Genomic DNA, 20037 nt, shown 5'->3' with positions numbered 1-20037 from the left:
GAGAAAGGGAGAGAACGGGAAATAAATAATTTCAGGTACTGCAAAAACAAGTAAAGTAACAAGTCTGGAGCACGGACCCTGGTGTTACTGTGTTTACTTAGGAAAGGCACAGTTTGTCCTTGGCTCTTGGTCTCTGCTTAACCAGGGACTGACTGCTGAGTGCTGCTTCCATGTAGGGATGCACAAGAGACAACTAAATATGCCTGGCTATCCATAAGGAATAGGCCTACTGTATGTTTGATTTATCTGTAGGACCCCTGACCGTCACCATGTTATCCCCTGTGTGTGTGTGTTTGTGTGTAGCACTTCAAGATGAAAGATGCATGACAAAAGCTTATGTAACCAAATGACTGAGTTGCAGAAAGGAAAGCTATTTGATGGTTTAAACAACGTATCATACCAAGATTTGGCATCCACATGTATCCTAACCCCTTCAAATTAGGCGCAGGGAAGTAACTGCCTTATTCAGGGGCAGAACAACAGACTGTTTTACTTGCAGGCTCTGAGATTCAATCAAGCAGTCTTTTGGTTTCTGGACAGATGATTTAACCTCAAAGACACTTGCCACCTAAACTAGACCGGCATCTGATTAATCTCATTCCAAGCTTACTGTGTACACCTGTAGCCCACTGGGTAAGAGCATTATGTTTGCAATACAAGGGTTGTCAGTTTAATTCCCACAGAAGGCCGTATGAAAACATCTGAGCTCAAGTCACTCTGGATAGCCTTCATTTCTCAGAACAAGAATAGACTGACAAGTTTAAAGTTCTTTGTTTCTGGACATTTTGAGCTGTAATCGAACCCAAAAGCACTGATGCTGAAGATACTGAACTGGTCTAAATCAGCACAACAGTTTTCAGCAGTGCTAACATAATCACAAAAAGGTTTTCTAATGATTAATTAGCCTTTTAAAATGATAAACCTGGATTAACAAACACAACTTATTGGAACACAGGAGTGATGGTTGCTGATAATGGGCCTTACGCCTACATAGATATTCCATGAAAAATCTGCCGTTTCCAAGTACGATAGTCATTTAACATTAACAATGTCTACACTGTATTTCTGATCAATTTAATGTTATTTTAATGGACAAAACATGTGCTTTTAAAAAAAACAAGGGTATTTCTAAGTGACCCCAAACTTTTCAACGGTACTGTACCGCCATATTTGTTTTTTGTTCAGTTTACCTATTTTTAAGGTTAAGCCAAACAAATATCTTATTATGAAATATATAGTTTAAATAAATACTTTTGGGAGATCTTGCCAAGGACCCCTTGGAGTAGCTGTACAGACCCCCAGGGGACCCTGAACCCCTGGTTGAATACCCATGAAAAATGAGATAGCAATTCTATGTTCTGCTGAAAGTGTTTGATTTTGTGTCACGTATCTGGTTTTTTTGAGACCCTTAGTGCATTTGGCAAATAATATTGGTAGGCACATTTTGGCCTAGAGTGTTTTGGTTTTGGCCTAGCTGCGTGTTAACTGTTTTGAAAAAGCGAATACTGGTTGGAAAAAAGTGCTCAAGCAGTCGAGGAAATCTGTGCAAGTTAGACTGTATTGATAGTTGTACGAATGCGACTTTCAAATGAGACCCCGCCCAAATCTGGAAAGTTATATGATACCCTGTGTCAGCCGTTACAGCCCCAACTAGTGTTGGCCAAACGAGGCTTCATTAGCGTTATTTAAGCAGCAGGATGTTATGCTGGCAGCACTCAAGATTTTCTTTATCACAATAAAAGCCGTCATTGAACTTTATAAGGCCCATTGAACTTTATAAGGCAATAGAGTTAACAATCTAGTCTGTAACAAAATAACAGAAAAGAACAGTATTGGAAAGGACATTAAACATAACATGTACAGTCTAGATTTCAATAATAGTATTTATTTTGAAAAATAAAATCTGAGTTAGCGCTGCTAGCATAATATCCTGCTGCTAGAAGAACGGTAATCAAGTTTCGTATATGGCCATCACTAACCCTAACCCCTTGAATACATTTTTCTTACATCGCGGTGCCTTCATACGCGTGAGCACTCTTTTTGAATGGAAAATAGGTCTTTACTTTAATTATAGGTGACTGGGCTTTAGGTTGTGTGGCTTCTCGGCTGAAACGCTTTTTGAGGTCAGACAGCTTTTAAGGAGCATTGTTATTGTTTTCCTGTCTACTCGATCTGGACCACTGGAACTAGCATTGATTGTGGTCCGCTTAATGTTCTAACATGTTAGAGACCTTTCGAATCAAGATATTTACAAAGTTATTCTGATAAATGTTTTGGAAAACAATACATGTTATAATGAATAACGTCGTACGTATACAATAACATAGCTTGTTGACGCAATTAAGGCTATGTAAATATTATGTGTGAGTCTTTATTAGACAGTTTGTCCTGAGTTGACAACAGCACAGCCTTCCTAGATTGCAGCTGGTCCTTTTGCAGAAGAGCTGGTGGTGGTAATATTTTTAGTATTTAAACAATTACATTTAAGAAACGATTTAGTCTTTTATGTAATTTATCTATCAAATGTGCTTTGTACTCAGTTGATTTTATCACCTCTGTAAAATGAAGGGCAGGCATGAATTCTCAAGTTAAGAGGATGATCGCGCGTCTATTTGTAACTGCGTGATTGGTTGTTGGTCTCGAATGGGAGGAGTTTGCATAGCCTTCGGTTACTGTATGATATCACAATCAGCTGTGTTGATGTAGAAAGAAACGGTTTTTTTTCAAACAGTGCGGGGTTTGCTCTTCTGCGTTCTAAACTGGTGCCTAATCAAAGGATAACGCATTCATCAAATAATCAGTTACAGAACATGAATCAAATCAGATTTTGGAATTAACAGAAAAACCCTACTAAAACTGAGAAATAATCACCGAATAAAGGTAGGCTACATTTTATGTTTAGCCTATTGTGCCATAACCTATTATGTGTTTGATGCATGCATTAAAACCAGTGCTATCAAACTGTTATGCATTTTTGGATTAATTCATTGGCATTACTTTTAAGGGTCAGTCCTATTACATGAATGCACGAGAAATATATTTTCAAAAAGGAAATGTTTTACGTTATTATCCCACTGAATAAGGCTGGCTGTCATTTCATTCATGCTGCCCCAATTTCACATTCGTTTTTGTCACCTGCACCACACGAGTACACTCTGGATGTAGTTATTTATTAAAAATATATTACTCTTCTGTTATAAGCTAAACGTTTGTTAGATTTTTTGCCATCGTTAAAGTGGTTTTAACGTCTGCCAACCCCCGTTTCTCATCTTGTTTTCTGCTCAGATCGTTGCGTTCATTACGTTTTTACGTTCTGAAACGTAAATATATATTCTATGTAGACCAACATGCCTCTCGACATGGATTACGTTTGCGTTCTGGATGAGTTTATATCTGCAACGTTCAAAAACGTTGTGTAACGGAATAGGGCAGTGTTTAGTTTTTGAGTAGTGACGTCAACTAGGTTCGGGGTGTTGTTTTTGTTAGGAAGCCTCTCCTTTGAACAGCTTAGTAGTTGCCTTTATCAAGTTTTAAGTATACTGAGGTAGTATACCTAAATACACTATTAAGTACCCGAGCATTGGCTGTAGATTGGAACAGTGCAATGGCTACTGTATTTACAGTATGTTTTTTTCCTATGGGGCTTGGTTGGTGCATAACATGGAAGAGAGGTCTGGGCTTGGCTGATTATGGGTCTGGCTGATTATGGGCTTTGGAATTTGGGCCATTCTGAATTTACTGTAGGTTTGCTTGAATAAGCGCATTTGTTTAAATGAACAGTGAGTATAGGAAATGTTCTTGAGAAATTAAACATGGATTGTCATTATAATTATTAAACATACCATCACTATCAAAAGTATTCTCTCAAATTTGGTTTATTTTAAAGGATTTACCCATTAGAAATCTAGGTCAGTGGTTATAAAGAGGAAATCTGAGCACGTCATATGACATATTGCTTCTGCAGCAGTGGGCTGTGATCTCTTAAATTCTATCCCCCAAACTGTTTGCTGAATATGGGACCTTGTGCAGGATTCGCTCCAGTCACGTTGATCAAGGTTTATCAATAGCACTTATGCTTTCTCAGCTTGGGTGGAGAGAATTCCTGTGTGTATCTGTTGGTGCAAAAAATGTGTTGCATATTCAGAAATGCCAACCCAGCAATCATTTTAAAACAAAACTGAGTTGAGTAGTTCATAATTGGAGCTTTAGGATTTACTGTTACTTTCACCAAGGTTGAAGTAGGCAAAATGGCAAAAATAAGACAATGCAGCCTGAAGTTTGAGTCATATGAACCAGACTGACACATCTCTCTATCAGGTCTGTGTAATAAGGATCTCCACAGCCTCCACTGTAGTCTCTCAGCCTCCAGCCAGAGAGCAGAGGACAGGACGAGTGAGAGAACACCGACAACAACCTCAACACACCAAATCACCACCAAGTCAGACCCCCTGGGTCCAAGGCAACACTTCTGCCACCCAGAAACCGGTCATGTTCCGAAGGCTCACCAGTCTTTTTTTTGGAGGAGATGAGGACATGAGTACAGACCAGAGGACATCAAAGTCTTCAGAAATGCTTGAGGAAGGATGGCTTCTGGTCGACCATCAAGGCCAGTATTTCATGGGCAGTAGTACTTGGTCTGTTGCTATGTAGTGGGTATGGGTGTGCTTTGCTGGATGCAGTATTGTTAACCCTTGCTCTGTTGTTCCTCTGCAGAAGCTGTCAACGAAGTGACCTTAGTGGAGGAGCAGGTGGTGGAGTGTGCTAACACGTCTACTTACAGATACTCCAACCCACCTGTCTCTGGCGAGAGTGAACCCATTTCAAAAACTGACGTCAGGTGAGATTTGACTTTTGTCAAAGTTCCCAAGAGCATTTAACCACATCAACATTCTGTTATTTCCCACTGGTGCAGTGGAACCACTGAGGACATGTTTCCCAGCAGGACGTCAGAACTGGAACTCCCGGCTCAAAGTGGCGCCGGCAGCCCTGACCGGGTCACGTGTGGGTTGGTATCCGTGGCCGGACAGCTGGCGAAGGTCACACAGGTGGCCCGTGTCCAAAGGGCTCAAACCAGGATGGAGCGCCGGCGTCTCACGCGGAAGTGCATCCAGCGGCAGAACTGTGTCCGACAGAGAGCTCAGCGGCACTCCTACAGCACGCGCACCGTCTACCTCCAACAGCCAGGTCACCGCAACCTCAGTCGCTGAAAAGCCAGTGCCACGGAGTTCTAACAACGGGAACCTTCTACCTGTTCACGCCAAACACACTCGGATACAAACGTAAACATGCTCAGACATACTAAATAAACGCGACAAATTGATTGGTGGCATGCTTCAGAATAAAATAAAAAAATGTTTGAATCCCACATTTTTTTAATGTATATTTCACTTGTGTGTATGTGAAGCTATTCCCAAAATAAATCTTTCAATACTAAACTAAGCTTGTTACTGGCAGCTAAATATGACAAACATTAAACCTGCACTATTATGTCATATTAAATAAGGTGCTTGTAGGCTTGATAGTGCAGCTAGCGCAAAACCCTATGCAACAATAATCAATAGCATATATTGCAGGAAATTAAATGGTACTTATGTAAAATAATTCAGTATGTATTCTGTTTGATTGTTGTGTACTGTGTATTATTGCAATAAAAGGGGATGTACTATGTGATTACATAATTGTTGCTTTATTTCAGTATAGCACCAAAGCTGTGTCAGAACTGCTTAATGTTATTTACTTAATCAACGTTATGTGAAAGAAAGATATTAAAACTGCTCAGTGTGTACTGCTTTAAAAAAGGCTGATGAATTGGATAATTGATTGGCCAATCTGATTAGCTGAGTCATTCTTAACATCCTGTTGGTCGTTATTGAGGTGCTAGTGGAATGTGCAGGTAAGTGGAGATCTAATAGGACTGTTGTTATTCTGTCTGTCCCACAGTGACAGTAGAATTGATTTTGTGCATCTCAAAATGTTGCTGCCCTAAAACCCAATGTTTATGACAGATTGTTTTCCGCCATGTTTGCTAATCAGATTAGAAGGGAGATAATAGGAGAATCTGTGACTCAGTAATTGTACATTTTGCTCATCCCTGTGTGACTATAGGGGAGATGGATGCAAGTCATGAGATTAAACTTAGCAGCGGCCCACCACCAGCTGGTTACAAGAGCTTGGAGGGCTTATCTAAGTTGACTGTGGATGACACATTAACTGAAGGCCAAAATGGAAACTTTACGAAAGAGAACCAGAACACAGGTAGTTGGTGTGGCAGCAAAATTATGCTACTTACCTGATAGAAAGTAAAACTTAGCCCACCCACTCCACTTTGAGGCCAAGGTCTTCAATATCTCCCCCCTGCAGGTTTCCTGCAGGTTTGTCCGGCCCCATATGCCCATCCTTTGGTGCCCCTGAAACAGCTAGGCTCTGGGAGCCAGACTTCTAACCTGGCTGATCTAAGCCTGTCCTCCTTCAGAGAGACAGATAAGGACCCACTGTCTGGGGGTCCCCGTAAATTTGGCCCCTGGCAGAATGCAATCATTCCCCTCTATGCTGCCTCCCTCATCACTGCCATAGCAATCACCACCGCTTTGGTGCTGCAGATTTATCTGGGGGATAATAAGGTATATATATTCTCGCTGACTGATCAATTGAGAAACATAGATGTTTTTTTTATATTTATATATATTTTTTACAGTCATTCTTACTGTTGGATTAGCAGGTCTATAGAGAAAGTGTTTTGGTGACGGATCAAAAACACTGTACTGAGCTTGGTCAGAGAGTGTTGAAAGATCAGGGCTCCAGTGTGGACTGTGCCGTTTTTGCTGCTCTGTGCCTGGGCATAGTCCAACCACACATGTCAGGAATTGGAGGGTAAGTGTGTGTTGCGTCTGAGAAGGTGTTAGCCATAGGAACAATAGCAAGTTAACTGTGTATGTGGCTTTATCCTTTTCCCTCCTGTCCAGAGGTGTCCATCTGACATCATGTCTATTTCTTTAGCGGAGGGGTGATGCTGCTCTATGACACTCAAAAGAATGTCGGGATGGTGATCAATTTCCAGGAAACAGCCCCATCTGGAATCCTGGAGGAGATGATGCAAAATGACCTAGACCTAAAGGTGATGTTCCCTACCAGGAAAAAACAAATAAGTCATCGTAGACCAATCGTTGGTCGAATTCAGCTGTGATACTGAACTTACATTTTGCGACCTTGCCTGTCATGCGTTCAAACCTTGACCTCCTTAATGTCTGTAACGTCCAGCCAGGTCTGCTTGTCGGTGTGCCGGGCTTGCTCAGAGGGTTGCACCAAGCCCATAAACTGTATGGAAGGTGAGATTGTGTTGTTACAATATGTCTTCTGCAGAAGTGCACATTATCTAACAGTTGCTGTGGCTTCCCCGCAGAATGTCATGGGAGGAAGTTGTCGCCCGAGCAGCCAGTGTTGCAAAGGAGGGCTTTAATGTGTCTCACAGCCTTGGTAAGGGCAGTGCTTTCAAATCACCTGAAGACCTTTTCTTTCTGCTGGATGTCTAATGCACGTAGCGCCTGTGTGCGAATAACCTGCCCTAACCTGCATTTGCTGTTTGTATAACCTTACAGCAGAGGCCATAACCAAGGTGAAAGGTCAGAATATGTCGCTCCGCTTCAGGGACATGTTCTTCCCCGGAGGTCGTGCTCTGCTCCCTGGCTCTATTCTAAAAGCACCTGGTCTGGCTGCTGTCCTGGAGGCTGGGGTGTCTGAATTTTACAGTGGAAATTTAACACAGGAAATGGCCAGCGAGGTAAATGACTGTGATAAGGGCATGCAGTTGTCTTTCCACTGAATCATGGACACATTTAACCGGTGTTGTGCTCTAGGTGCAAGCTAATGGAGGAGTTCTAACCCAGGAAGACCTCAGCAACTACAGCGCCCTTGTAGAGCAGCCAATGGAAGGCTTGTATCAGGGTAACCTCTTACTTCATAGGCTTTATGGAAAGTACTTACAGGGATATTCTGCAGTGCGTTGGGATTAGATTCATCGTTCTGCTTGCCAGTGTGTCTACTCTTCTCTGGCAACACCTGCCATTAGGATTTCGAGTTCTAGTGCCACCTCCGCCTTCAGTCGGCGCTGCTCTCATCTCAGCCCTCAACATTTTGGAGGACTTCCACCTTGCTGAGAATGACACACATAGTGCCCACCACTGGATTGCTGAGGTACTGCAATTCAAACTCTGATGTGAGGCTTCTTTACATTGGACATTTGTCATAATGATTTATCTAGGTGTCCTGCATACAGGAAAGGTTCCTTGAATTACAGAGTATTGTGTTCATTTTAAAGTCCCTGAAAGCTGCCCTGGCTATGGCTAGTGGGCTAGGAGACCCTAGGTATACAACCTCAGTCTCTGAGCTCGTCTCAAAGATGCTAAGGTAAACTTGAATGTGAATTATGATAGCTGTGCAATTTCAGTACTCGTGAAATGTAATGACTTGAAATTCTGTGAGCAATTATACTATTGATGTTTCCGTTTTGAATCTGTTTTCCTTGAAGCAAGCCACAGGCTGCAGTGCTCCGTGCATTGGTCAATGACTCCCACGCGTCTCCTCCCAGTCACTACTCTAGTGTCTATGATGGGCAAAGTGGAGCTGTGGCTAGCCAGGTGGTGGTCATGGGTTCTGATGACATCATCGTGTCTGTCACAAGGTGCTGTAATGGCAGTGCTTACCTAAACAGCAATGGATGTTGTCCGCATATTAGCATTAGCATATGTAATAGCTTATCTTTTACATCTGTAATGCTTGTTTTATATTTTTTATATTTCAGTTCGCTGAACAGGCCCTTTGGAAGTAGAATTGTAACCCCTTCAGGTATTCTCCTAAACAGTCAGATCCTGGACTTCTCCTGGACAAATAAAACCAAGGGATCTCTAACATCCAATCTGGTAACATCACACCGCAGTACATTCCACACATTGCGCCTTGGGAGTGTATCAACGTAACCTACCTTCTACAATTTTAATCTAAGCCCCAGAGAGAAACTCCTGTCCTTTTTGTGTCATACTGTACATAAACATTTCTCTGTGCTTTGCAGAGAAACCGGGTCCAGCCAGGCAAGCGGCCTATGTCATCTAACATAGCCACGATTGTGTTACCGTCTCTGGATAAATGTGGGAAGTATGTTGCCCTGGGATCTTCTAACGGAGACCACGGCCTCAGTGGCATCGCTCAGGTCTGACTTCTTTTTTTTGTCAACCTATACCACCTATAATCTTCACACCTCGGGATGTCAAGAAGACATGTTGTTTAAAGAATTTCACATGTTATTTGTTCCAGGTCTTGATGCATGTTTTAATACATCACAAAAATCTGAATGATAGTATATCCCTGGGACGACTCCATCCCCAGCTTCAGCCGAGCAGCCTCCTGGTGGATTGTGAGCGTTTCACTTCATCCGCACCTCCTTGTGGAGGTGTAAATAAGAGCTTCACGCTGGAAACCTCAACTCCCATTTCTAATCCCCCAACACCTGTTTCCCCTTAGCCGAGTTCCTGGAGGAGGACGTTGTGGTGCTGCGTCTGAAAGGACACTCTGTCCACAGGGTGGCAGTGTTGTCCCTGCTGCAGGGTGCCCAACGAACCAACGACATCATCAGGGGCATGGTTGACCCTCGTGCTGCGGATGACTCTGCCTAGTCTTCTGACAATATGGCTGTATTTCAAAGTGACCATGAAGAGTAATGTCTCAGATGTATGGTTATTAAATTGATAATGACATTTTATTTCCCAGTGTGATTTCACAAGTGTTAAGGCGGCGCTAATGGAAAGGCAGCAGACGTGGATGTCGTACCAGATCATGAATGTACCACAGTAATCTATAGAATTAGCCTAAGTTGCAATGGTTTTGTTGTAGTTTTGGCAGAACTGAATAAATCTAATTTGACCTGAGATCATATCTACCTCCAACCTATCTTTCAATCTCTTTAGAATGTCACAGCGGTTTGATTGGGTGAAGATAAGACAACCACGTGCTGTATCATTAGGAATGCACATCACATGTTTCACTGCTGAATGCCAGAAACACTCAGACGTCACTGAAACCTGCTCATAAGAATGGAACCTGGTCATGAGTGTGTTGTGGGATTGGTTTGAAATTGCAAAACACAAACTGGTCACTTGATCTTATTCAAGATGTCAGTGTCAACACTTCTAAGTCATGTGTCTGTTTTGGTTGTTGCTTTTGCTCTTTATGTTTAAAATGAGTCTCAAAGTAACCAAAAGTAATCCGGTGTTTGCATACATTCATACTCTACTACAAACCAGGACTGCTTTCCTGTATTGAATGTGTGTGAGTTGTTACTGGCATAAGGAATGTTAAGCCACTCCATGCTGCCCTGAAAAGACATGCTCAACATAAGTCAATCAGAAAAGTTTAAGAACAGAAGATTTGGTGTGATTGCTGGCATTTTTATACCAATGCTACAGGAATATGTGCTCCAGGGACTGTGGCTAGAATGCAAAACTCTAGGTTTCTTACTTCCTAATCTGTGTCCTTTAGCTTATACTTTCTGAACTGCAACAATATTCGAATGAGCTCCTAATTCATTGTAATGCCATTGGTTGGAGTAGAGAAACCCATTGTAGAATGTCTCTGATATGTCTTTATCTCTGTGATAATGTAACTGGTCGGACATTTTCAACACAAATGTTTCTCAAAAAACTAGAAGTACATTTCTTCTTAATCTTTTAAACACAAAAGACTCATGTTTGGTGTTGATGTTTGTTCTGTGTGTGCACTTGATTAATAAAAATGACCACACTTGAATGCAACCAAACATGAAATGGGCTAGTCTAACTAAACGTTCCAGTGGACGGGACGCCCAGTGCTGTACTGTAGGTAATGAGTGGAGGCTGACAAAAGTGTTCTCCCTCAAGATACATATTTAAATCAATGTTGCCCAATAAATTTTTTTTGGCAAATCGGACAAAACACCATGTTGTAGTCTAATGAAAATTACGAATTAAGGGGACTAATATGATCCTGATGCTTTTATTTACAATCGGCCAAGTGGCATAAAGATTTCGTATATAAAATATGTGTCATTACCAGTATTTTTCTTGGCATTCTGTTTTCCTAGTTTGACGTATGCAATTGTTTTTCTGTAAATTGTAAAGGTCTTCCATCTCATGGTCCCGCAACTGAAAGTTATATTTTTGTGGTGAATGCTTTCTTTTGTGCTTGAAACTTTAGGCAACACTTTATCCAGATGTTTGTTTTTCAGGATTACTGCAGAATATTTTATGATAAATGGATATGATTTTCATCAGATTATTTAAGGCAAAAGATTCAGGTCCAGAACCGCAAAAAAAGGAAATAAAAAGGAAATAAATTACACCAGCCTGGACAGCACTAAAGACAATGCTCACAGGGTAGTGTTTTCTGTCTTGATAAAAGACTTGCGATACATGATTGCTTTCTTATAACCACTGTGATGCAGTTAATCACATTTTTTATTTGTAATTTTCTCTGACAGATTTATCTTGAATAACAAGTAAGAGGAGTACAGCATGAAATGGGCGTGTTGGTTCACACCCAGGTCACAGAGATGGAGTATATCAGTTGGCTGCGCTGGAATACTTCCTTATTACGAACTACGGTTGCTGGATTCACTTTTACCTTGAAGTCATCGAAGAACTGTGTTACTTTGGAGTTACTGTTCTGGACAAAGGTCAGTAATATTCAATGGATTTCAATTTAGTAATGCATCTACTGTAAGGACCTCCTATAGGTTTCCACTATATGTAATAGATGCCATTTGTTAGTAATGCACAGGCTGTGATTACAAAGACCACACATTTTGGCCAATTTTGCCAAACATGTATTGACCACTTAGTAGGAACAGTATCAGAATTGGTCTGCCTGTGTGACTAAGGCATTTGTTGCCAGGGTGATTCATGCGATGATCTAATGTCTTTTGACAAATCAGATCAGCAATCGAAAAAGTTCGGATTTACCAACTATCTTAAGTCCTGATGTATCTGTCTTTATTAGCCGGGAAAAAATTATTTGGGGAAAGAGATCAGAATTGGGTGGCCTGTGTAAAATGTTCTTTATTTTGTTAAACTACTTAAAAAAGTCACATTGCTGAGATCATTTTGAACTTCACATTCTAATAATCCAAAAGTTCATGTTCATAAGGATAAAACACACTGACTCTGTCCCTGTCTGTGTGCCAGATAGTCACGTAACAACGGATTTGCTTGTCAGCAGGGCCGCTGTGCAACTGAGAAAAAGGATGGAGACAAAAACAGAAGGGAAGGATCAGTTCTTTATAGTAATACGAGGGAAAGCGAGGAAAGGCTTCTCCAGGGGATGCATTGGCCGCGTGGAGGCGGTGACGCAGAACGGAGAGCTGAGTGGACTGCTGTACGGCGCCGGCAGCAGCGGCGCTAATCCCAAGAGCGGGGGCATGGTGAAGAGGGAGGACACATACCCCCTCACCCGGCACCAGGCCCAGCTGCTGCTCTTCGTGTCCCCCTCCAACAAACGCCTGGAGCTGCTGTGCAACCCACAGCTTTTTTCGGCCATCTGTCAGCTCTCTCAGGATGACCTGGTGGTGATCAAGCACAAGATGGAACACCAGCCAGGCCTGGTTCGGAACCTGATGTTGGTGGGTAAGAAGGACAGCCCAGGGGACCTGCTGATGCTGGGCTTCGAGGTTGAGTTTGTGGTGAGTCTGCATCTTTAAATACATCAGTTGTGCTGGTCCACATCAGCATAGACTCCTCCATAGAAATAATGGAATGGCTTCCCGAATATTGTTCCATGAATTTTCTGCCTTTTCGAACTCGCATTCTCATTAATTAGAGAGAAACGTTACCGTTTCTCCACATTAGAGCCGTATAGCGGTCACGGTTTACATGCACTTCATGGTGTGACTGTGCTGCAGGAGACAAGAATGTCCCTCTCTGGGGAAGATCCGAAGTCTGATTAGTGACAGCAGATGACTTTTACGTAACATCATGAACTTGATAACAATCTCTGACCTGTTTAGGATTCCTAGAATGCAGCTTGTGGTTTTTCTAGATTACTTGGAAAAACTGTCAGTACATTTAATGCATTTGGGTTGGATATACTTGCTTAACTGTCCTGCTTCCATTTCAGCAGGACTCTGATCTGACATTATCTTCTAAGAAGCCAGCCCCTCTACCCCTGTTCAGTGCTGCAGACATTGTCCAGGTTGTCCCAGCATATCTTATCGACATTGGCCCTCGCTGGAGAAACAGTCTTTCCGAGGGTTAGTATGTTTGCTTACTGGTGTTAAATCCTCTTGCACAATCATCAGTAACAAATTGCATTGGTCTACATTATTTTACTGACAAAAAGTGACACATGTATTTACGTTAATCTGTAGGACATGATGAAATCTGTGCACCTGCAAGCAAAAGATCCCTGAACAGAGCAGTTTTTATAAAGAACTGGTAGAACTGGCTCTGGAGCTCTGGAATGTAACAGGAGTTACATTGCATTGTCTGAGCTCTCCGCATACCTCATGTAGAGATAGACAGTATATCACACGTCAGTCTCATGACATGGGTATTGCGACAAAGAAAAGCCTGCGATGCATTGGCCTTAACCCGCTTTAACCTCCCCACCAGGTCTGAACAGAAAGACGGTGTCCCGTATCAACTCCATGCCTAATATGAGATCTCTTGAACGCCAAGTGGGAGATATTAAACGTATAGACCAGAGTGTCACCCCAACCAAATGCTTGTCACAACCCCCCATAGAGGTGGGATCTATGGTGGAGGTGATGTCCAACACTGGGATCACTGTATATGGGGTGGTCCGCTGGATGGGCGCCCTTTCAGAACAGAAACAGAACTGGGCCGGAATTGAGCTGGTAAGTGTAACATGTGAACTGTGTGTGGAATTGAGCTTGCCTGCTGTTCTTCTCCCTGAGGTTTCAATGCCTCAGACAGATTTGATTATGAATCAACTCACTCACGGTTTTCCCAACAGGACTATGAGGTGAAGAATTGCTCCAACGGGACGTATGGAGGCCAGCGGTATTTTACTTGCGAAGGGAGCAAGGCCTTGTTTGTGCCTGTCACGATGTGCAGTCCAGATGGAAGGTTCCTGCGTCCCCACTCTGAGGAGCGGGTCCTCCGACCCAAACTCCCCCCAGGTTAGACAACACGTACATAGCGCCTCCCTAAGCTCTAGCGTAATCATCACAACCTATGGAATTGTAATTATAGTCTTACCAGCAATCATTTGCAGCTTTAACTTCTAAACAAAATGAATCAAACATGAACACAGAAAAGTACTTAATGTTCTTGCTTGGTTAGCAGCAGTCACCTCCTTGGAGGAAACAGACGAAGACGTCCCCCCGGTTCCTGAATCAGAGGCCCTGGCTTTACTTGTGGGCAAGATGAAGGGTATCCAGGGGCACTTCAACTCCTGTTACCTCGACGCCACTCTCTTCAGGTAAACCAATTCCCCTCAGGTCAAAGTATTTCCCTTCTGCTCACTGAAACTGTATGAAAATATGACATGCCGAGTTTGTTTGTAGTAAAGTTTAACTTGAATGCTGAACTATGTCCACTGCCAATTGAACAAAAGCTAAAGAAGTATTTTTCTCCTTTAGCCTTTTCAGCTCATCCATGAGCCTGGACAGTGTTTGTCAGAAGCCAGCTGACACAGAACGGAGCATTGCTTGTTGTCTGAGGAAAGATATTGTCAACTGTTTGCGCAGGTATGAACACTTAAAAAAATTGACATTGGAAATTTACATTTACCTTCACTATATGTCATGTCATAATATGTTTCAATATGAATTCCAATATATATATCCAGATGTTGTGATGCAAAGGGATATTTATTATTTACACATATTACAATATTAAGATACGCATAGATTCTTGAGGTACTCATTTATTTGCGCAAGCTGAATGAAAGTGTCTTGCCACTTCAACGGGAGAAAAAGATAATCAAGCAGATGAACCGGGATTACATTTAAGTGTTATGAGTGACCAAAACAAATGATCTGAAGGCCCCCACCTCTACCAGGCCACAGTCTCCTGACACAGTCTCTCATATCTCAATAACCCTAGCATCAGTGACACAACTCCCAATGCCTGCAACCCCATATGGATAACACAACATGTTTTGTGATGTAGTTTTGTAGATCCTCTCATCTTGACGTTCAGTCAGGCTTGTATTATCAGCTGGTTTTTAAAATAGGGCATTATGACATTGTATTTTAGCCAGACTGAAAAGGATGCATATGATTGCATCTCAAGTGATGTGTTACTCACGCACTTCGATAGGGTGGCCATTAAAAGTGTCCATACTCCACAGACAAGGTTTTGTGCCTGCTGAGAGTGTGATGAACTTCCGCAAGCAGCTGGGATGTGACACATTTGTAACAGAAGAAAAAGGTATGTAGTTATTTGTTGAGACTATTTTCATGGTCATGTTAAAACAAACATATCACCCCATGTGAGAAAAATTGTGTCTAAATTATTTAAAATGGCTGCAATATCTTATGTTTTCCTGCCTCTTTGTAGATCCTGAAGAATTTATCACAGTTCTTCTACAGCGGGTACTTTGCATGGAACCATTACTTAAACTCAGGTTTGAACCCGTTTACTTTTGACTTTTCTCTGTTTCTCTGTTTGTCCTCCTGGTCCGTATCTTTATCTTCAATGCAGTTCAGGCTGTGATTACTGTTCATGGCTTTCTCCCCTGATACTGTATTTGTCAATATCATGTAAACATCTTTCTGAGTTTCTACTTGACCTTTCTATCAATCTGCTATGATAGAATTATTGTTCTTTGTGCCTCAGGTCTAAAAAACAACACCACCCAGGATGCCTACACATTCCAGATTATTCTGGATAAGGAGCAGGTGACACAGACTCCCACAGTCCAGCCAGCTGCTGGACACCTCCTTCGTGTCATGTGGTGTCAGTGTCGAGGAGGTAAGTAATACCTTGTGAGGTTATCTAAGGAGCGACACTTGCAAGACCTTGTAAGCTGCCTCGGATTTGGCGCACAATCTCCTTCGCTCTAGTGATTAATGAATTTAAAATGGCTTTCAGATTCCATCCTGTCTCATGGTCCAGATGCCACGGTTTGGAAGTACAAGATGTTTCCCCACATCATCCCCTCAACAGAGCTTGACATCACTGATCTTTTATACAACTGTGAGTTACAACCTGATTCAGTGTAATCACAAAGAAAAAGGTGCAATTCCTGACACCTTCCTGCTGTTCTCTCCCACCAAGCCCCTCGGGAGTGCTTCCTGTGTGGGCGTTTGGCAGAATACGAGTGTCCCGAGTGCCTACAGGATCCTAAACTCCAGCCAGGATCAATCAAACAGTTCTGCACTACTTGCAAGACACAGGGCACGGAGTTAAACAACCACATGCTGTGACTCTTTGGATGACTGCCTTTTCATTCTGCAAGTCTACCTGTTACCTCTCCATATTTCTACATCTTTCTTTACTTCTGTTCCCCGTCAACTTTCATTTCCCCTTATGTGACGGGTAAACACTCATCCTTCTCTACCTTCATTCTCCGCATGACAGGTACACACTCATCCCTCTCGGCGGGGCCACTGCCCTAAAGCACTAGCAGTGCCTGGGGGGGAGGCGACAGACACCCCTGTAGCCAGGCACAAGATGCGGCTGTTCGCGGTGCTCTGCATCGAAACAGCCACTTATGTGTCCTTGTGAAGTATGGCCCAGGCTGTCACTCCTGGATCTTCTTCGACAGCATGGCAGACAGATGTGGTGAGAACGAACACAAATTTCTCAAACCTCAAAGAAGTTTATTCAAGCATCGTGTCCATTATTCTCACAATTTTCAGTGGGCTTTGGGTTTAATTATATTAGGATTTGTAAAACCTTATTCAAAAAGGAAGTAAAAACTGCGTAATCAATTTCTCCCGGGGTGCTGAACAAATGGGCATGGTTGTACAGTTACAGAGCTTCCTTGCCTTGTCTTGTTATCTATCATTAGATATCCAACAACTTGCTTTGTCTCTGAACGTCCTGGCCTGAATTAAAGATAACACTGCACCTTGACATACCATAGATGGTTTGCTTGTCAGATATATCATCTTCTGCACTTTTCACACGGTGATGACCATGTGGTTACAACATTCCAGAGGTCAAGGCTTGTCCTGAGGTGGGTGGACTTCCTGTCTCAGTCAGAGGAGGAGCTACGACGGGCTGACCCCTCCCAGGCTGGAGAGCAGATAAGGCAGGCTACTGGGTGACTCCTACATGTGTTTGTACCAGAGTGAATCCATGGCACCCGACAGATAAAGGCACAAGGCTAAAGTATGACTGGGTTAGACGCACAAAGTTCTCACAACAGTGTCAAAATAACCTTGGTTCAGTGTCGCCATACTGTCTGTTTGTTTTAATTGTAAGAAAACCCTGATGATTAGTTCAACTCAAATTGGAAAAGGGATGCATTAAAAAATACATTTTAAAAAGTCACCAGTGTTGTATCAATTGGTTTCTTTGGCAATATAATGTATGTTTGTGATGTGAACTGTATTATCTTCCTCTCCTTATTTCCACTTACTGCTGGTCTTTTGGTAGTGATTTATTGTATACACATGTATATGGTAGTAGAGTTAGTAGACCTGTAAAAATGCAACAAGGGTCTCACTGGAATACGTAAACTATTTTAAGAAAATCTTTGATAGCTAAATTCGTAAGATATATTACGCTAAGTGAAGTAACGTGGGAGTAATAATCATTGGAGTACGTAAAATTTTTAATGAAAATCTTTGACAGAAGAATTCGTAAGATGTGTTACGGTAGGTGAAGTAACGTTAGAGAAATAATCTGAAAAAAAACAACAACTCGCAGGCTGTGTTTCAGCTCCACAGATGGGTGCACTACTCATTGCATCAAATAGGAAATTCCTGCTAGAAGTGGGGAGTAATGGTGTACCAAGGTCGCTACAATATGTTACAAGTGATTTCTTTTTCTGACCATAATCCAAACCTTAACCATAACCTCAACCCCCCTCAACCTCAACCTGAACCTTAACCAAACCTTAACCTAACCTTTTTCATTTTATAACCCCAAACCTTAACCATAACCTTAACTGTGATACCTAAACTTAGCCCAAACCTTTAACCCGGTGCTGTGATACCTAAATTTAACTGTAATATTAAAATACATTTATTACATCTTGTAGCGACCTTGGTAAAAACCATTACTGTCTCTCTGAATCTGTAATCTCTTTATGGATCAGTGGGTAGGATGTTCATCTGCAGAGCTGAAAATCATTGGTTCGAGACAGGGCATGGATGTTTTGTGTAAATGTATAATGTATCTTTTAGTAGCGTTCGGAACATATACATTTTCGCAGCGTTCATAACATATGATACATTTTAAAAGCATTCGTAACATATGTTACGTTTTAGCCAATTCATAATGTATGATATGTTTTGGTAGTGCATTATGTAACTTAACATATCATATGAAATAGGGTGCCATAGATTTACGTATAATAGTTATGTATTGCCCCTCCAAGAACTGCCACCTTAACGTGGTGGAGGGGTTTGAGTACCTGAGTGACCCTAGGAGCTATGTTGTCTGGGGCTATATGCCCCTGGTAGGGTCTCCCAAGGCAAACAGGTCTTAGGCGACGGGTCAGACTAAGAGCGGTTCAAAACCCCCTTAATGAAGAAAAACATTTTGAGTACCGTGACGTCGCCCGGTATGGCGCAGCCGGGGCCCCACCCTGGAGCCAGGCCCCGGGGTTGGGGCTCGTATGCGAGCGCCTGGTGGCCGGGCCTTCCCCCATGGGGCCCGGCCGGGCTCAGCCCGAACGGGCGACGTGGGGCCGCCCTCCCGTGGGCTCACCACCCACAGGAGGGACCATAAGGGGCCGGTGCGAAGAGGATCGGGCGGCAGTCGAAGGCAGGGGCCTAGACAACCCGATCTCTGGACACGGAAACTGGCTCTAGGGACGTGGAATGTCACCTCGCTGGCGGGGAAGGAGCCTGAGTTGGTGCGTGAGGTTGAGAGGTTCCGATTAGAGGTAATCGGGATCACCTCTACACACGGCTTGGGCTCTGGAACCACACTCCTTGAGAGAGGATGGACTCTTCACCACTCTGGAGTTGCCCATGGTGAGAGGCGGCGGGCTGGTGTGGGTTTGCTCATAGCTCCCCAGCTCTGCCGCCATGTGTTGGAGTTTACCCCGGTGAACGAGAGGGTCGTTTCCCTGCGCCTACGGGTCGGGGATAGGTCTCTCACTGTTGTTTGTGCCTACGGGCCGAACGGCAGTGCAGAGTACCCGACCTTCTTGGAGTCTCTGGGAGGGGTGCTGGAAAGTGCTCCGACTGGGGACTCTATTGTTCTACTGGAGGACTTCAACGCCCACGTGGGCAACGACAGTGACACCTGGAGGGGCGTGATTGGGAGGAACGGCCCCCCGGATCTGAACCCGAGTGGTGTTCAATTATTGGACTTCTGTGCTAGTCACAGTTTGTCCATAACGAACACCATGTTCAAGCATAAGGGTGTCCATCAGTGCACGTGGCACCAGGACACCCTAGGCCGCAGGTCGATGATCGACTTTGTTGTCGTCTCATCTGACCTGCGGCCGTATGTCTTGGACACTCGGGTGAAGAGAGGGGCGGAGCTGTCAACTGATCACCACCTGGTGGTGAGTTGGATCCGATGGCGGGGGAGGAAGCTGGACAGACTCGGCAGGCCCAAGCGTACTGTAAGGGTCTGCTGGGAACGTCTGGCCGAGTCTCCTGTCAGAGAGATCTTTAACTCCCACCTCCGGCAGAGTTTCGACTGGATCCCGAGGGAGGTTGGAGATATTGAGTCCGAGTGGACCATGTTCTCCACCGCCATTGTCGAAGCGGCCGCTCGGAGCTGTGGCCGTAAGGTCTCCGGTGCCTGTCGAGGCGGCAATCCCCGAACCCGGTGGTGGACACCGGAAGTAAGGGATGCCGTCAAGCTGAAGAAGGAGTCCTATCAGGCCTGGTTGGCTTGTGGGACTCCTGAGGCAGCTGACGGG

General features: G+C 43.4%; 3 protein-coding genes across 8 annotated transcripts; all 3 read left to right on the top strand.

Annotated features, from left to right (window-relative positions):
• The first annotated feature begins 2051 nt into the window (after positions 1–2051).
• Positions 2052–5670, top strand: tp53inp2 (tumor protein p53 inducible nuclear protein 2). 4 transcript variants are annotated; one of them, XM_034287058.1, is made up of 4 exons: positions 2052–2880; positions 4318–4606; positions 4714–4837; positions 4913–5670. In XM_034287058.1, the coding sequence occupies exons 2-4, from the start codon at positions 4489–4491 to the stop codon at positions 5205–5207; spliced, it is 537 nt and encodes a 178-aa protein (XP_034142949.1). In that variant the 5' UTR covers positions 2052–2880; positions 4318–4488; the 3' UTR covers positions 5208–5670. The 4 variants fall into 4 exon arrangements, with proteins under 4 accessions (XP_034142949.1, XP_034142951.1, XP_034142952.1 ...); XM_034287060.1 differs by having other exon boundaries at positions 2058–2880; positions 4940–5670; XM_034287061.1 differs by having other exon boundaries at positions 2068–2880; positions 4943–5670.
• A 157-nt stretch (positions 5671–5827) lies between these two features.
• On the top strand, positions 5828–10782 carry LOC105017357 (glutathione hydrolase 7). 3 transcript variants are annotated; one of them, XM_010881899.3, is made up of 16 exons: positions 5828–5893; positions 6106–6255; positions 6361–6620; positions 6719–6870; positions 6997–7114; positions 7258–7325; positions 7400–7473; positions 7596–7777; positions 7854–7941; positions 8066–8190; positions 8315–8403; positions 8525–8677; positions 8798–8915; positions 9065–9202; positions 9307–9406; positions 9514–10782. In XM_010881899.3, the coding sequence occupies exons 2-16, from the start codon at positions 6111–6113 to the stop codon at positions 9663–9665; spliced, it is 1962 nt and encodes a 653-aa protein (XP_010880201.2). In that variant the 5' UTR covers positions 5828–5893; positions 6106–6110; the 3' UTR covers positions 9666–10782. The 3 variants fall into 3 exon arrangements, with proteins under 3 accessions (XP_010880201.2, XP_019910936.2, XP_010880200.2); XM_020055377.2 differs by having other exon boundaries at positions 6716–6870; positions 7599–7777; XM_010881898.3 differs by having other exon boundaries at positions 6716–6870; positions 9514–10781.
• Positions 10783–11603: 821 nt separating this feature from the next.
• On the top strand, positions 11604–15974 carry cyldb (cylindromatosis (turban tumor syndrome), b). The gene is made up of 10 exons (XM_034287079.1): positions 11604–11698; positions 12207–12700; positions 13135–13267; positions 13629–13873; positions 13993–14158; positions 14325–14460; positions 14621–14728; positions 15334–15413; positions 15543–15609; positions 15822–15974. Exons 2-10 carry the CDS (start codon positions 12266–12268, stop codon positions 15874–15876), a joined length of 1425 nt encoding a protein of 474 aa, XP_034142970.1. The 5' UTR covers positions 11604–11698; positions 12207–12265; the 3' UTR covers positions 15877–15974.
• Positions 15975–20037: the final 4063 nt, after the last annotated feature.

Source organism: Esox lucius, chromosome 17 (genome assembly GCF_011004845.1).
Source record: "Esox lucius isolate fEsoLuc1 chromosome 17, fEsoLuc1.pri, whole genome shotgun sequence".
In the NCBI taxonomy this organism is placed as follows: domain Eukaryota; kingdom Metazoa; phylum Chordata; class Actinopteri; order Esociformes; family Esocidae; genus Esox; species Esox lucius.
The sequence above is the reverse complement of the archived record's forward strand: the minus strand, read 5'-3'. Positions and strand labels throughout refer to the sequence as shown.

Coding starts and splice junctions, on each gene's coding strand:
- tp53inp2 (XM_034287058.1), top strand. CDS start 4,489: ATGTTCCGAAGGCTCACCAGTCTTTTTTTTGGAGGAGATGAGGACATG. Junction 4,607..4,713: donor GCTTCTGGTCGACCATCAAG/GCCAGTATTTCA, acceptor GTTCCTCTGCAG/AAGCTGTCAACGAAGTGACC. Junction 4,838..4,912: donor ATTTCAAAAACTGACGTCAG/GTGAGATTTGAC, acceptor CCACTGGTGCAG/TGGAACCACTGAGGACATGT.
- LOC105017357 (XM_010881898.3), top strand. CDS start 6,111: ATGGATGCAAGTCATGAGATTAAACTTAGCAGCGGCCCACCACCAGCT. Junction 6,621..6,715: donor TTTATCTGGGGGATAATAAG/GTATATATATTC, acceptor CTGTTGGATTAG/CAGGTCTATAGAGAAAGTGT. Junction 7,942..8,065: donor AATGGAAGGCTTGTATCAGG/GTAACCTCTTAC, acceptor ACCTGCCATTAG/GATTTCGAGTTCTAGTGCCA.
- cyldb (XM_034287079.1), top strand. CDS start 12,266: ATGGAGACAAAAACAGAAGGGAAGGATCAGTTCTTTATAGTAATACGA. Junction 13,874..13,992: donor ACTGGGCCGGAATTGAGCTG/GTAAGTGTAACA, acceptor TTTTCCCAACAG/GACTATGAGGTGAAGAATTG. Junction 15,414..15,542: donor ATTTGTAACAGAAGAAAAAG/GTATGTAGTTAT, acceptor GCCTCTTTGTAG/ATCCTGAAGAATTTATCACA.